General features: G+C 53.1%; 2 protein-coding genes across 2 annotated transcripts; both read right to left on the bottom strand.

Moving 5' to 3' along the window:
• Window positions 1-5,174: 5,174 nt before the first annotated feature.
• Window positions 5,175-7,249, bottom strand: LOC135328315 (homeobox protein HMX2-like). Its single transcript, XM_064511485.1, has 2 exons — window positions 7,019-7,249; window positions 5,175-6,475 (listed from the first exon to the last, which is right to left on the bottom strand). The coding sequence occupies exons 1-2, from the start codon at window positions 7,221-7,223 to the stop codon at window positions 5,904-5,906; spliced, it is 777 nt and encodes a 258-aa protein (XP_064367555.1). The 5' UTR covers window positions 7,224-7,249; the 3' UTR covers window positions 5,175-5,903.
• Window positions 7,250-14,039: 6,790 nt separating this feature from the next.
• On the bottom strand, window positions 14,040-16,990 carry LOC112996453 (homeobox protein HMX1). The gene is made up of 2 exons (XM_064511484.1): window positions 16,232-16,990; window positions 14,040-14,691 (listed from the first exon to the last, which is right to left on the bottom strand). The coding sequence occupies exons 1-2, from the start codon at window positions 16,485-16,487 to the stop codon at window positions 14,120-14,122; spliced, it is 828 nt and encodes a 275-aa protein (XP_064367554.1). The 5' UTR covers window positions 16,488-16,990; the 3' UTR covers window positions 14,040-14,119.
• Between the last annotated feature and the right edge of the window lie 61 nt (window positions 16,991-17,051).

Raw genomic sequence — 17,051 nt, forward strand, 5'->3', positions numbered from 1 at the left:
GTCTCTTTTGAGACAGAAAAATGCTACACATGCAAATGGCTGCAAGATCAAGTTTCTATTTCTGGAAAAATTCATAAAAGATGGAATTTATTTCAATAACTGATTTGCTACTTTTAATTTTTATTTTCAAACTACTTTGTGCTACTAAATCAGAAGTCTTCCTTTCAAAATAAATAATTTTTCCTTTAGGATGAAAGCCATCTAGCAAAATAACATCAGGGATACATTAAAAAAAAAATTGCTTCTTGTTGTACTTTTGGTTCTGTGAGCTCCTAATAAATAAAATACATCTTTATTTTCCAAGTACAATCTCATAGATTTCAGGAGGCAATCTGTAAGCTCTTAATTCTAAGCATACCTTCTTTTTTTGAAAACTTCATAGCTATTTTGTCATCTATTTTGCCTTGATCCCAATTCTACAACTTATAACACATGGCTATATAAAGCTCATTGACACAAAGATAAATAAACTAGTGCAGTTTTCCTCATCCATTAAAAAAGTCAGGTTTAGGAATCTAGGAAAGCAGATGTACATATGTGAAGGAATTATCTAATAATGGAAAATGAATGCAGATATTTAGTTACAAATCCACAAATTAAAGGCTCTTTTAAAAACACATGCTCATCCTACCACATAACATTTCCCAGAGAGTAATTAGGGTTCTTTGCAATGACGATTTGCACATTAATGACTCTCTAAGAAAACATTGAAATTACACAGTGATATATCATAACAGCTTCAGGTTCATTCACTTATACTGTAGGATAAGACAGACAGATAGCTACATCACAGTATGCGTTAGATAAGTTATCAAATAATCGTGTATGTATAAAATATTAGAGATTAGTATAAATAAAACTTTGTTTACTATTTAACATTTTTCAGTGTCTCATGTGCTAAAACACAAGGAAATGTGTCTGAAAATACATGAATATTGGTTATTTATTCAGCTGATGACTAGGAATCATTGTACAGATATAAATCTCAAAAGGCTTGGAAGAACGTGGTGATAGTCAGATCCTTTTCCATTTGTACAAAGGATTCACTCCAACTTCAGTAATACACAATGAAAGATTCAGTAGACATTGAAGCCCTAAGAAAACAAGAAAAGCTTTCAGTCCATGGGTCCAGCTATTGATTTGCAACATAGATCTAAACTTTTCGCTTGTGTACAAAACATGAGAAATGAGGATGGTTATATTGTCAGGAGTAACTTAAGGAAGTATTTATTTCACAGTGATAGTGACTATGGTTTCTACATAGGGAACAATGAGTTTCACCAATTTCCAAGCCTGTTCAGTAAACCCACATCTCATTTTTTCAGTATAATTTCTATTTCATATTATATTTGTGAGGATATTAATATTTCACATAGTTAACCAAGGAAAATATGCTAAGGACTCAATCTGGCAAACTCACCTCTAAGTCAGACATATTCTTGAGGTCATACCCTTGTCTTCAGACTGTGTGTATGTAAGGGAGAGCAGAGTCAGCCCTAGCCTGAATTAATTTAACCTGCAAAGCCAGACCACTAGGTACAATCACACGAAGAGGCAAGTGGAGACCTACTGCAAAGGTGCAAAGGCTCGATGCAAGATGCAAAGCGAGATCTCGTCACCCCAGCACCGTTGGCAGCAGAGGCTTTGCATCACTGTAACTGAGATGAGAAAACAGTTTCAAGTCTTCAGAGTCTCCCTCCAAATGAATGTTTTGTTGTCTGTGGTGACTTTGGATGATCACTGTTGTGCCTTTCCTGAGCCTCTTATATTCTTTCTGAAACATACTGTATAGCTAGGCTATTTTTTCCAGCTGAAAAAACATTCAATAGTAAAAGTGAGTCTGACAACTGTGTATTTAGCTGTACATATGTGTATACTACCTACATCCTCAGAAGCGGATGATGTAGGATTAGTGTAAGATACAGGACTGTTCGAACTATTTCCAAAGTGATGCTGTGATAAATCATTCTTAAAATTGATTAATTCTGACTGGATTCAAAGGAGTGTCCCCCTGGAGGTAAGGATATGTCTCTTCCTAATTTTGATAGTGTAAATTTGTGGTTTCCTTGCAGAATGTGAAAGAATGATGTATATTCTTGGGGTACCGCTGCAAGCCCTCCTCCAAATAGTGGAGGCTTCTGCATATCAACAGAGAAAAGGTCTGGTAAGATCAGTCCCTTCCTAATGAAGGAAAGACTTGCTACGATTGTCAGGGAGAGAAGGCAAAGGGGAGCAGGACAATATTCTGTAGTCTAGATTAACAGATCAACCCTTGGCAAGGCCAAAGAGCTTCTCAGAGTAACTTTTCTCTCTGTAGGCTGTTTTGTACCTTCTCTCAGCTTGGGAAGGTGAGCACCAGTCTGGATAGAAGCAGAACTCCAAACAGCAGCAGAGGTGATAAAAAGAGTTGGCACAATGTCCTTGTGCTGGTCCATGAAGTTGTCTGTGTACACAGTGATTAGAAAACAGCAAAGCTCAGGAAAGAGTAGCAAATGTCTGATTTTGGCAGGTCAAGAGACTCCTGAAGGAAAACAGTCCTAGGGGAGTTTTGTAAAACCTTCATACAAAGCAAACGCACACAAAGACAAAGTAATATTTGGATCTTCTGATTCTCAGCCAGGGCTTGGGCAGGAAAAGTTGCCATGCACACCAGTGTGGTTGAGTGTGATCATCCTTACCCCAGGGAATTTTACACCACCGCAAGCGAGATCAGAACCAAGTTTCCTGAGACTGCTCTCTGGAGAATCACCACGGCATGGCTTTTATGAAGAGGTGGAGGAGAGAGAGAGCCAGGGTGGCTTTTTAAAGGGAGTATGACTAATAACTATCCCTTGTATTGAAATATTTCATAAGTAGTGTAATTATGTGTATATATATATATATCTAATTGCTTTTCAAGTATATTTCCCTGCTGAGGAAAGTTGTTCGATTACTCACCTTCTTTTGGAAGGTCCGAGGGCCAGAGACCGTTTGCCCTAGAGGCATCACTTCCAACATTGCCCCTTTTCAAATGAATTTTAAAGAGGAAAAGCAAGTAAGCAAATATTGCCCTGCTTCAAGTTAACATTGGAAACACTTTGTCCGTCTCCAACGTTTCTCAGGTTAGTCAATATAAAAACCACTATTGTTTAATGCCAGGGCACTGAGGTCATTCCCAGCTCTGCAGCTGAATTCCTACCACGTTTTAAGCATGTTTTCCTTTTCTGTTTAGTTTACAGTATTCTGGGGCAGGCTGTATGTCCAGTGTCTAATGCAAAGGACCTCCCGTCACAGGTTGGGGGGCCTCCAGCTGTTCGTCTAATGCAAAAAAATGAACTGCAACAGAATATATGCTTGACGCTCACACGATGAGCCTCTAACAGAGAATCCCTTAAATGTGGGAGCAGGTCGTGTCTTCCACCTGCATCTCACCCAGCTGCACTCTCTCTTCTTGCATGGGAAACTTTAGCAGCACATTTTAAAATGTCACTTCCAGCAACTAAGCAGCTTTAGCGCTGTTTCGTTTCTTCTCGATGTCTTTACAAGAACTTACAGAGTTTTTAAAAAAGTATCCAGGTAATATGGTAACTAGTAGTAATCTGCTGCTGTAGTAAGGAACTATTTGTACTTGCAGAAGCAATTGTTTTAAGGTCTAAAAGAAACTGTAGTAGTATTCTGTATGACTGGAACGGACGATTCGTCTGGGAATCCTGATACATTGTGAACTGGGTTTTCTTCGGAGAAAGCTACCTTGCCATTGGCCGTGTTATACTGAATAGTAACAGTTTGGTTAATGTTTTTGGTCAATGATCTTAATGCTAGCGGTTATATCTTGATGGGGAATGGATATTTAGGGATGGATATTTATTTCTCCATCTACCTGAGTATTTTAGACCATCACCGATGGCAATATTAATTCTTTAAGGACAGTTAGTAACTTTGGAGCTAGAGCAGTAGCAAGCTGTGAAATTGAACTAGACATTGGGAGTACAGTTATACAGATTTCCTTCACTTATTTTTATTATAAAATAAATCTTTCGGTGCTTTGGGGAGATACTTTCCTTGAGCTGCCGATGTAACTCTGGAAACTCACAGAAATACTTCGGAAACAAATGGGTAAGATAGAGAACAGAGTGCAACTCAAAGTGGTGTAGTAAATGTGGTGAAAAATAGCTTAAGTACCAAACAGCGAATTTTATATAATTATTTTTCTCCACGGACACATCTGTACTTGTGGAAGGAGAATTTCTTTAACTGTAGTTTAGTTCCGTGTCAAAGAACCAGAGAAAAGGTCCTTAACATGTAGCTGCTACCGCTGATGAAACAATCTTTGCTAGGAAATTTGAAAAAGCCCGTTCTGCCTCTTTACCAGTGTTGATTAATCCCATCGCAATAGCCAAATCGTTGTGCATCGACACTGGAAATAACAAAAGTAACTACTAAAAGAAGCTTCCCGTATAGATCATCACTTTAAAAAAGCATACATGGACCGTATCACATCTTTGGAAATAAGGACGTCACCGCTTATGTGTCCCCCAACGCGCTTAGATATGGAGTAACAGGGGGACTCAGAAGGATTTAATTTCTTTAAATATCCTCGTATAGTCGGATACGAAAGGAGGGGACGGTCCGGGCTGTTAATTCGTCGTCTGCACCTTGATGGGAGCTGCAGATTGGGGAAACCTGAGCTGTGAAGTGCGCCCGACAGGGCTCCTTGAACACTTCGCACCTGGCACCCAGGTTTAGTCCGGATATTTATTAATTGTCCATGAAAATAAAAACGGAACAGAAGTGGGGGAAGAAAGGAAAAACCTGGCTTACCTAGCCAAAATACCTCCCTTTTCCCACTTGGAAACTCTGCAGTTTACCCGCTTACCTCGTGAGCTTTAATATCTGCTCGACCGTCCCCCCCCTCCCCCCAAACACGCACACAGGGGTTTCCTTGCAGCCGGCTGGGAGCCGGGCCTGCTTTTTTAACCGTGTTCTCCCCTTTCCAGTTCTTCTTGCCAATTGCCCTAGCACTCATTTGGGGATTTTGCCACTTTTTTTCTGAAGAACTACGGTTCTAATAGTACTTGATTTTAACTTCCCTGATGATTTTATAAACAGCTCAGTTATTATTTCGTCTAGCCTGTAAGTGGACTATGCTGGCGATATTTAATGCAGAGTAAGACGTGACTTTCATAATACCACAATTGTATTTTTAACCTTTATTTTTAAAATAAAAGCCATCGATGCACGCTAGGAAACATCTTTCTTTTTGCACTGCCTAGTAGTAGCCGTATTGGAAAGGCATGCATTTCAGCTCCCTCATAGAAAAGGCTTATTTCCCACCTTTGAGTATAAAGAGTGTGAACTTGAAAACGAAAGGAAGATAAATGAGTTTGGAAACCTATTGAAAAAAAAACCCAACATTTCGTTACTCTAGGATAGACAAAACTGTCCCACAAGATTTCAGAGGGGTTAGCAAAAAAAAAAAAAAAAAGGAGAGAGAGCTTGTCTTTTTTGAAAAAAATAAAATAAAATCAGGCAAGCCACGGCTTGAGAGCCAGATTCGAGCAGAGGTGTTTACTCTTTGATAATGTCATGGGGGGCAGTTAATTTGGGGGTGTTACAGGTGGAGCGTTTGAGATGCAGCAGGGCATCCTGGCCTCTGCTTTTAAGCCGCCGCATGGAAGGCGACACGGTTGCACGGTGCCGTCGACGGTCCCGCGGGCTGCGGGGCATCGGCTCCCCGAGCCCGGGCGCCGGCGGGGCGGGGGCGGGAGGCGGCCGGTGCCCCCGCGCGGAGCAGCGATCCACGGGTGCCCTGCGCGGGGGGGGGGGCGGGCGCCCCACGGCCTCGCCGGGCGGAGAAGCGGCGTCGGCGGATTTCCGCGGCCCGGGGAGCGGGGGAAGAGGCCCGGGAGGGGGCGGCGGCGCGGCTATACGTCCCCGTCCAGGAGGCTGAAGTACTTGCCGGGGCTGGGGAGGCAGAGGTAGGGGACGGCGCTGCCCGGGCAGAGCAGGGGGAAGGACACGGGCAGCAGGCAGCGGCTGAGGAAGGTGCTGTCTTTGTAGAGGGCCGGGAAGGGGAGGGCGGCGGGGGGCAGCGGCTCCGCGGGGGGCTCCGCCGGGCCCGGGCCCGGACCCTCCGGCTCGGCCGACATCTGTCTCTTGAGCTTGTTGCGGCGGTTCTGGAACCAGATCTTCACCTGGGTCTCGGTGAGGTGCAGCGAGGCGGCCAGGCCGGCGCGCTCCGAGCTGCTCAGGTAGCGCTTCACGTCGAAGGTGGACTCCAGCTGGAAGACCTGGCTCTTGGAGAAGATGGTGCGCGTCTTCTTCTTGCTGGCCGCCGACCTGCTGCTCTCCTTGCCGCAGCCTGCGGCTCCTCCGGCCTCCTCCGGGCCACAGCGCGGCCCCTGCGGCGGCGGCGAGCCCGCCCCTCCGCTGCCCTCGGGGCGCGGGCCGAGGCGGCCGGCAGGCCCGTCTGCGGGGAGCCGCCCGGGCTCGCTGCCTGCGGGGCAAAGCACAGCGTCAGCCCTGCCCGCGGCCCGCACCCCGCTCCCGCCGCATGCAGGGCCCGGCCCGGCCCGGCTCCGAGGGCCGGCAGCGCACGCCCCTGCGCGGGGGACGGCTCCCGTGGGGGAGAGGAGCGAGGGGCTTCCACTGAGGAGCTGGGGAGTCTGCCAGCTCTACGCCGGAGCAACCAAGGGCTCCTGCACTTGGGAGGAGACCCAAGGAGGCCGGGGGGGCGGGGGGGGGGGGTAGCCAGACACCCTGCACGAGACCCGGGGAGCAGCCTGGGGCATGTGTGCGCCCGTGGCGGCTCTGCCCATCCGTCCGCAGCCGCGGGAGGGAAAGCCGCCGTCCCTCTTCTTGCCTCTTAACCGGAAAGGCGTGAGCGCCGCGGGTGCTCCGGGTGCGTGTGCAGGGCGGGCAGGGGAGGGGGGCTGCGCCCGGACGCCGGGGCCCGGAGCCGCCGGGGGAGCCGCCCGCGCTGGGGCCGGGCCGCGCCCCGACGTGCGAGCCAGCCTCCCGCAGGGCTCAGCCTCTGTACCCGAGCTGCCGGCGCCTTTGCTGGGGTCGCGCTCCGCGGGCCCCTCTTCCTCCTCGTCCTCCTCCTCCTCCTCCCGCTCGGGCAGCGGCCGCGCGGGGCTGCGGGCCGGGCGGGGGCCGGGCTGCAGGATGCTGTCGATGCTGAAGGCCGGCGGCGCGGCCGGGGCCGCTGCGGGGGCTCCGCGGCCACCGCCGAGCTGCACCATGCCGAGCCGCGCCGAGCCGCAGGACTGGCTGCGGCGGGAGGGCTGCAGCGGCAGCCGGCGGGAGGGAGGGAGCGGGGCGCCGGGGGAGGGCCGGGGCGGCGGAGGGAGGGGACAGAGCTGGGGGGAGCCAAAGGGCTGGAGGACGGGGGGAGAGCGGTGCGGGCAGGGAGGCAGGGCAGCGCCGGCGGGGAGAGGGAGGGGAAGGAGCAGGAGCCGGGGGGGAAGGAACTGGGGGGCCGCCAAGGGCCCCGGGGGGGGGGGGCGCCCCGCGGGGGGAGCCGCTGCCGCGAGGGGAAGGGGCAGCGCCGGCCCAGGAGGGGCTGCGGGAAAGGGGGGGGGGGGCAGGACGGAGATCCCTCGGGACGGGGCGACGGAGGAAGAGGAGGGTGAAGAGGGAGGCCTGGGAACAAGAGCGGCGGGGATGGGCCCGGGATGTGGAAAGAAGCGGGCCTGGAAGAGAGCAGGAGAGCAGTAAAGTGGAGAGGAAAGAGGAGGGGAGGATGAAGGTGTGGTGGGGAGGGAGCGGCAGCGGGAGAGCATCCAGGGGAAGGAGGCAGCGAGCGGGAGCAGCCACCGAGTGAGGGGTGCGGGGAGCGGGTAAAAAGAAAGAGATAAAATAGAGCGGATGAAAAAAAGTCAGGAGGTAGCGACAGAGAACTAAGAAGCCGGGCGACAAGTGCGGGCCCTGGCGATGCTGAGGGCGGTGCACCGAGAGGCCTGCGGAGCCCTCAAAGGTGTGCGTGGCCGTGGGGGGTGTGTGTGCGTGTGCGTGTGCGTGTGTGCGTGTGCGTGTGCGTGTGTCAGTGCGTGTCTGTGCACTTCCAGGCTGCGCCTGCTGGAGGATGCAGGACACGCGCTCCCAAAGCGAGCGCTTTCTGGGAGATTTCTGCGGGATTTGGGGAAGGATCGCTGTGTTTGTGCGCTGTCCGGAGGATGTTTGCCCCCCCAGCGCCTATAAACAGTTCGACTTTTTAAAAACTGTTTACACTTTTTAAGGCAGCGAGTGCTGCTAAGTTGGAGTCGGCAGCAGCTGCTGGGCACAGGAAACCGTCCCCTTCCCTGTGTCCCCCTTGAAAGCCGGAGGAGTGCCACTAACCGGCTTTTAAGAGGCCTCCTAGTCCCGGACTCAAAGTTTCCACCAGGAAAAATGCTGAGGGCAAGCGAGAAACCCTTGAGGAAGGGTTGGCAGCAGAGCTGCTGGCAGGATCCAAAGTATGGTGATGCCGTGGAGTCCGTGAGCTAAAATCAGGGCATCCGACGGCTTCGGACTGCGCTAATCTTTAACGCACTGGTTCTTGGAAGAGCGGGTTTCAGCTCTTTTTCATGAAAATTTGTTTCACTTGATAAATGCACTCAGATTTGAATGCAGCCGTCTGCTGGAGAACTGCACTTTTCCCACCAGGCGAAAAAAAAATCCCATCTTCCTTTGACACGATCGTTGGCTAAATGCCCAAACGCGTTTTATTTGTCTTGCGATCTCCTATACGAGTTAGCAGTGCTGGTGGGGCGAAATGTCCCGTTAGGAGAGAGCGACAGGGCAGGGGAAGGGACAGGGAGTGCAAACTGCGAAGAAGAGGCAGAATAGATAATTCAATAATTCAGTGTCGGCTGGTAAAACTTGGAGCATGGGGGCCTGGATCACGGTTCGGGCTGGTCTTTGCCCCAGGAGATGTCTCGGCCTCCTCTCCCGCAGTTAGAAAAGGCTGAGCTAGGTACAGCCAAGGCATTCGCACTCGTTCTTGCTGCAGAACATTTCCCTGTTAGTCCTGCAAAATCCGTCTTAAAAAGTAAAAGCCCTGACTGCTCAGTGTGTTTTCTTAAAAGGCTTTTTCTTGGAACTCGAAAGGACAGAAAATAAGCAGGCAATTGAGGAAGGAGACATAACTTTTACCTCTTGTTTTTACACCCTGGCTGCAAACGCGTCGGTGAACAGACTCGCGCACAGTCTGTAAAGCAGACCGAAGCGGGAGCCCCCCGGCCCGGAGCACTGCTCCTCCCGTGCTCCGCCCGCCGCTCTGCTCCAGCACCGCGGCGCCCCGCGCTCGCTCCCTGCTGCCCGGGCCGGGGCCGCGGGGAGGGGGAGCGGGGCTCGGCTCCCCCCGCGGCTCCTCTCCGCACCCGCGCAAGTCGCGCTGCAGGCTCCAAAAGGCCGTCGGACAAGGCGCGTAACCGCTTCGTTTGAAAGCAATTTTCCTACGGTAGTTAGAGACCTTGCAGCGCGGGTGGCTTTTAATCCCGCACTCCGCTCCCATTCTGTCTTTAAATAATCCTGCCGCCAGATGTGTCACTGCACGGAGTCGGGGGACACACTGCAGCGGCTCAGCAAAAACGAACCTTTTTATTTTTGCTTTTTTTTTTTCACTGGCATATTCTTGTAAAAACAGCCAAAATCAAGCTGAACCCTGGGAAAGCTTTTACCAAAAATCACCTGGCGCACATATCTTTATTTCCACTTTAGCCCAGGGTAGAAAGAGTCTTCTACTCTTAATCTGAAATTGATCGAAATAAAGTCTAATTAGATTCTAGAGAAATACGAAAGAGCGGGGCTTTGCTGGGTGTGCGGATCTGAGGTGGTTTCGTTTGCTCAGGTGCTCCACAGCAAAGCAGGCCCTCTCCGGACTGCAGAGCCCCTTGCAAGTAAGAACTGAATACAGCCGAGTCGTACCCGAGTCGCGAAAGCCTTTAGGTGTCCCCGCCCAGGACGCAGCCGGAGCGACTAGGTGAAAAAACCCAGGAGCGCTGTCTAAAACAAGTTCGGCAGAATAACCTCGGCGGCGTTGGCTGGTTTAGCACCGCCAGTCCCGGGCCGGGACCCCATTTTGCGGTTAGCCGCAGCCGGGTGCAGCGGTCGCCGTCCCGGTTCGGGGTCCCGCTGCCGCAGCCCGCCTCCTCTCGCCGCGGGCAGCAGCGGGGGCGCCGCGGCCCCCCGGGGCGGCAGCGAGACCCGGCCGGGGGCGCCGCAGCCGGGGGCGGCGGGACGCGGGGGCGCCGCCCGGGGGGGCCCCGGCGCGGGGGGGCCGGATCGGGCCCGCGTGCGAGGCCGGGGCAGGCGGCGCCGCCGGGGGTCTGCCGCCCTCCGCGGGGCTCGGTGCGGAGTCCTCGGCTGAGCCGCCGCCCCGCAGCCCCTGCGCTCCATACCGGAGGCGTGAGGCTGAAACCCGAGAGCGGATTTCCGAATAAAGCAATTAATTATCAGCTGCTCGGAAGACCAGAATTTTTAAAGGCAAGGCAAGGCAAGGCAAGGCAAGGCAAGGCGAGATGGACATTTTAAATTTCAGGCTCATATCAGGATTTTCGTAGTAGCATGTACACACAGATGTGCGCTTATCTCCTTACGTAGGAATTAAAATGTAGGATCTGTGAGAACACTTGAGAAACTCAGGGCGGTTCGATGAAGCGCTGAGAGCTCCTCCGTAAAGTTACATTCACCGGGAATGTAATAAAATTGCCTGGATCTAATTTCAAGCAGAGAGCACTAAATACTCCAAATACATGGGAAATGCTGGAGCAAGTCTCCAAACGACGGGGAGACAGAGCTCACACCCCGCCAGGCTCGCGTGTTTGCAGGGAGGGGAGACAGTCTGTTCCAAGATAATGCAGTATAAAAGAAAAAAAAATCGATCCAAATATATTGTTCGACCGTGGAGCCAGCGCGCACCTATGAGATTTATCAAGCATTGATTTGCATGAATATTTTAGATCCATGCCTATAAGAAATGTTATAGGCCATCTTAAGGCGGTGAGCAATGTACCATTTGCAAAGTAGCCATTTAACAAGGTGCTTTTCAGTATATTGATCATTTCCATTCGAAGTGTAATTAATAATAACATCTTACAGCAGCTATACCAAGAATTTATTTCAGAAGGTCAGTTCAGACGGTATTTTGATTTTCGTTTGGTGTGCTTAGAATTTTTTTTCACTAATTATTTTTATTAACATCCAACAAACACAAGTTATCTTTGTAAGCAGTCTGGCAAGGTTTTCCTTCGCCTCGCCTCTGGAGTGCCATCTAGCTAAGCTGTTGTAGCAACATTCATTAAATAAATGTCAACAGACAAGGATTTATGCTGCATAATAATATTACAGCTGTAGTATAACTGGATTTATTTTAAAGCTATTCTGAGGTTGCTTTGATCTATAAAGCAGCAAGGTATGTCTCTATATGTCACAAACAGCCTTTGCGAAACTACTTTTAGCTCAACAGTCCGCCGACATATTTCTTCCGAAAACATTCTGTTTGCAGAAATACAAAGCTCGACTCTTACCTCTTTAATTTGTTTAATAAAAATATATACAGGGAATAAAACTGCGAGAAATATGTTGTCTTGATTTGTGGATATGGTTTGGGGGGTTTTTTTTGGCCCGCTTTAAAGTCGTCGGTGTACATTCATCGATATAAATGGTAGTTTCTCAGTGACTACGTCTTCTGCTAGGTATTTCTGTGAATCCTGCAGAATGCTCTTGACCTCAGGAACAATGAAAAGGACCTTTAAAAAAGATATGAGGTAAAAAAAACCTGAGGTGTCTATGTTCCCACTTTTAGTACATACTTTTAATAATCCATTATAAAGCAGTCCCTGCATGTACAGAATAAGGCATGAGTAAGCACTTCTTCTTAGAGGAATTCACGTCTTGTACCTTTTAATATTTTACTATGATCATAAGTTACAAATACAGTGTACGAAAAAAAAATCTGTTTATTGATATAATCAGCACGTCTTTAAAAAACAAACAAACTAATGTCAAAACACATTTTAAAAATCCGATTGATCATTTAGCCCTGCCAGTTCCTCAACTTCGAGAAAAGGATATTTAGTGGACTCAGAAGTGTGGTAGTCGCGGATGTCGCTCCAAAGAAAAGGCGTGCGAGAGCGGCGGCGTGTGAAGCTTCGCGCTGGGTTACGATCCGCCCCGGGGTGGCTGGTGCGGGCCAGGGCTTCGCCGCGGCGGGCACCGCCGGGAGACCCGCGGGGGGGGCTGCCACGGGGGGAGCGGCCCGGCCGACGCTTTCCAGACGTGCGGTGTGAGCTCAGGTGCCGGGCACGAGGAGGAGGAGGAGGAGGAGGAGGAGGAAGGCCTCCCCGGAGCCGCCTCCCCCCGCACCGCAGGACCGGAGTCAACCCGGGCCGCGCCGGGCCGGCCGCAGCTGGAGGCAGCGGCAGCGGCAGGCTGCAGTCCCCAGCCTCGCCGCTCCCCGGTCCCTGCTGCGCTTCCCGGGAACTGCTCACCAGATTTCGGAAGCTTTCGTCCCACAGGTGGGTGTTTAACTGATATGCAAGCAAAACAGCTGGCGAAGGTCTCCTGGTGTCACACAAGGTTGGTTTTTTGTTTTTTTTTTTGGAGCAGTTGAAATACAGCTCCCAGCTCCTCACCGTTCCGAGTCGAAACAAGCGTCCCCACAAATTAGTACTTTCCTCAGGAACCCGAAATAGATATATATATTTTTTTCATTCTCGAGCGATTTTGAGGCTTTCAGCCTCCTGACTGCAACTGTGCAGGCTGATGCCCAGAGCCGTGTTTCAGGCCGAAGCGAAAAAGCAATGGAGAGGTTGTAATCCGTCACTGCACCTTCCTTCAGATTTTTTGCATCAAAGCTTAAGCTCCGCTGCGTCTCGCTGACCGATTTCATAACAAGAAAGCATGAAATTACTCCAAACACAATTCAAGCCGTAGGTAACAGTAACAATTACATTTCTTTTCCTTCACTGTGGAAAGGTCCGCATGCACATACCCCAACAGATCCACCATGTAGCTTTCCCTGCAGGGACAGCCAGCGCTCCGAGCTGGTCGGTTAAAATACATCTGATTATGCCCTAAAACGTACCGGCAAAGCCTGACCTTCCATCGAGGCTAAATTTTGCAAGGTCATTTTTTTCTCTTAATATTCAGATAAAGAAATTCAAACCTTTAGAAACAATAATTGACCCGGTATTCATTTTAGCAGTGGATAGAGAGGGGGAGAAATAATAATTACTGAGGAAAAACAGCTTGGCATGCATAATACTTCATACAATATCACATTACAGTTCAGCTTGCATAACTAGTCATACAACTCCCCAGCCTGTCGCCACCTGATTATTTTTCTTGCTTTCTTTTTTAATTGCCGGTGCGGACTATCAATCGATTACATAAACCGATCCCGTAAGAGCCAGAAAGGCTGAGCCGTGCCTTCCTCAGCCTAGCCAGGAGACCCAAATACGCGTCAAATCCAGCTGTTAAAACACCGTATGCAGATTATTTTTTTCCCACCGTGTATTTCAGTTGGTAGTTTGTAAGGGAAATAAAACGCAAACAAAGAAACCAAATCCTCACAGCTCGGGTTTCAGCGGGGCGAATCCATCCGCACAACCTGCCTTCGCGGTGCTGCCGCCCGAACAGCCTGCTCCGCGGCCGGCGGCATCAGCCCACGCTCGGGCAGCGGTCTCGGGACAACAGCGCGGATGGTAACGCCGCGGCCGGGGGGGGGGGGGTCCGTGCGGAGCGAGCGGCCCGGACGAAGAGGGGGGGGCCGAGGCCTTTACATTCGTCCCAGGGCAGAGGGAAGCGTCTGGGAGCCGGGGGGGGCGGCGGTTGCTGCCCCTGCGGGGCGCAGGGACCCGCCGCTGCCACGGGACTGCATTTTCTTTGGATGCGTGACAGGCGGAGACCCCGACGGGGCGGCTCTCGGCTCGTCGCTGGGGCCCTTGTAGTCCTTTTCTCTCCTTCTGCTGTTTTTTGTTTGTTTGTTTGTTTGTTTCGAGTTACCCCAAAGTAAGTTTATTGCACGTTTAAAAAAGTCAAGAAGCAGAAACTCGAGAAATGTGTAAGTGGAAATAAAAAGTCTGGGGAGGGAGGGGGCAGAGCTGGACGCCCGGCGAGGCAGCGAGGGGACCGCGGTCCCGGCGCGGGCGGGCGCTCAGACGAGTCCTGTCATCTGGGAGCGCAGGAAGGGCAGGGAGGCGGCGGGGAAGGTGCCCAGGGGGTAGCTGACGGCGTTGGAGAAGCCCACCAAGGGGGGCGACATGTGGGGCAAGGCGAAGCCCAGCGCGCTCGCCGGCGAGTTCTCGTGGTAGAGGATGGGGACCCGCACTATCCTCTGGGCCGAGTGGGAGATGCTGGCGGCCTCCAGGTCGGCGGCCAGCTGCCTTTTCCACTTGTTGCGGCGGTTCTGGAACCAGATCTTCACCTGGGTCTCGGTGAGGTGCAGCGAGGCGGCCAGGCCGGCGCGCTCCGAGCTGCTCAGGTAGCGCTTCACGTCGAAGGTGGACTCCAGCTGGAAGACCTGGCTGCGGCTGAACACGGTGCGCGTCTTCTTCTTGCGGCCGGCGGCGCGCTGCTCCGGCTCCTCGCCGCGCTCCTCCTCCTCCTCGCGGCCGCCGGGGCCCGGCCGCCCGCCCGCGGGGCCCCGCGCCGCCGCCGCCCGCCCGCCGCCGCCCGCCCGCGCCGCCGCCGCCTCCTCGGCCGGCTCGGGCGAGTCGCGGTCGCTGGCTGCGGAGAGAGGGACACGGTCGCGCCGCCGCCGCCGGCCCGCGGGGGAGGCGGCGGGGCGCGGCGGCAGCGGGGCCCGAGAGCACCGCGGCGGGGAGCGGCGCAAGGCGGGGGGAGACGGGGCCCGAGGCCGTGAAATGTGTGCGCGCACAGGCACGTAGAAAGCCCACATACGATATAGAGAGGATGTATTTAAAAGTATATACGCGCTATATACATGTATATATGAAAGTATACGAGCATACACGTAAAGGCGTATATATATAAGTACACAAACACATATAGTCGTTTTATAGATGCACGTAAGGATACTTTCATATATAAATATCAGTGTGCACATACACAAATATGTGCGTACACACATACAAAAATGTCTACACATATTTATAGGCCCACGTGCACGTTCACACGTATGTTTATATATATATTATACATACGCACGCATTTACAACTCTATATGTAAGTATATTGGAGTGGGCGCATATATAAAAGCGGAGGATGGGAAATATTTCTCGCTTCACGTTATTTGGCACCTGATAAAGCCAATCGATCGGATCAGCTGCTATAATGTTGTGGCATTGCCTCTCGACACCTCTCCGCGGAGGTTCCAATATTGTACTTTCCGACTGTTTTAAAGGGGCAAAAAAATATTTCCTAGTAATGATATGGAAAAACATTTCCTAGTATTGATAGCACAGAGAAAAAAGGAAAAAGAAAAAGAAAACTAGAAAAAGAAGGCGGCTGCTTCGGATGTTTTTTTTTCTGTTTCTAGAATTATTTTTGAGTGAAATTAAAAATATCAATAAACCCAACACTGCTGAAAGAAACTCCCTGGGTTATAAATCACGCCTCTTCCCCTCACTGAGCAATCATGTGAACTCCGCAGGCCAGGGCAGATTCAAAGAGATGTGCTGAGGGACAGTATTTTTTCTATCAGGATAAAAATAACCACTGATGGCGGCCCATAAACTTTCTCAGACGTTAATTTTCGCCCGGGAGCACGGGCCCTTTCCGCAGCGCGTTTCCCGCAGCACCCGGAGGTGACAGAGGCCCCGGCGGCGGCAGCGCAGCCGCCCGCTCCGCTCCGCGCGGGGATGCGCTGGCCGGGCCGAGGAGCGGCGGGGGCCGCGGGGAGCGGCGGCAGCGCGGGGACACGCGGGGCCGAGCCCGGCCGTGGCCGTCCAGACCCGCCGCCGCGCTACCGGGGCCGGCGGCCTGCGCCCGCGGAGCGAGCTCTCCGCGCTGCGCGGGCTTCCGCAGCAGCCAGCGCGCCGCCTTGAAAAAAAGCGGAAAACAGGGGAAAGCAAGCAAGCGAGAGAAAAGATGGCACGCAGGCAGAGAGCCCGGGCCGTCCGCGTCCGGGGGGGCGGCGGGCGGGCCGGGGCTCCAGGTGCCTGCCGCGCCCGGGGCGTTTCGGAGGTCTGCTCGGGGCGGCCGGCGGCGGGTGAGGGGCGCCGCGGGCCCGGCGCGCTCTGCCTCCGCGGCCGCGGGGGACCCGCCGAGGGGCAGCGGCGACGAGGGGTAGGGGAAGGCGACTTACTGTCGGGGCTGGCGCAGCCCAGGAAGGCGGCGTGCGCTCGGCGGTACCAGCCGACGGCGGCGTCGCGGAGGGGGCAGCCCGGGGCGCCGAGGCGCAGCGGGGAGCGCGGCCCGCAGCGCGGCGCCCCGCGGCCGCCCCCGCCCGCTGCCCGCCGCCCGCCGCCCGCCGCGCCCGCCGGGCCCAGCAGGTCCTCGATGAAGAAGGACGAGACGCGGGCGGAGGTGGAGCTGGCGCTCTCCGTGGCTTCGTCCGGCATCGTGGCGAGACCCCCCGGGGGGGGAGCGGGGGTGCCGGCTCCTCCGCGGCTGGCTCCTCGGCTCCGCGGCCGCCGCTGCCCCGCCGCCGCCTCCCGGCTCTGCCTAGCCCCGCGGATGCTCTCCTGGTATAAAAGGGTTTTTTTCCGGAGTAATCATTTCAGATCGCGGTTTGCCATCATTTCCTGCAAGCTAGGAGGGGAGGGGGGAGGGGGCGGAGGGGAAGGGAATGGAGAGGGGGGAAAAAAAAAAAGCAGCAGCCCGGCAACCCATCGGAGGCGCCAGATTCTGCGCGAAAACGATAATAACGAAATAAAAATGTCACGCGAGTTAAACGCTTTACAAGCGAGGGGAAACGCGCCGATGGGCGGAGCGGCGCGGCAAATGGGAGCTCCGCAGGGGAGAGCGGGGCGCCGGCGTGCGCGGAGCCGGGAGGGCCGGGGTCGCGCCGGGCTGCGTGTGCGCGGTGTGTGTGTGCGCGGTGAGCGCGCGTGTGCGTGTGCGTGTGCGTGTGCGCGTGTGCGTGTGCGTGTGCGCGTGTGCGCGCCCGCCCGCCGCCGCGGGGC

The sequence above is a fragment of the Dromaius novaehollandiae genome, chromosome 4 (assembly GCF_036370855.1).
Source record: "Dromaius novaehollandiae isolate bDroNov1 chromosome 4, bDroNov1.hap1, whole genome shotgun sequence".
NCBI classification, from domain to species: domain Eukaryota; kingdom Metazoa; phylum Chordata; class Aves; order Casuariiformes; family Dromaiidae; genus Dromaius; species Dromaius novaehollandiae.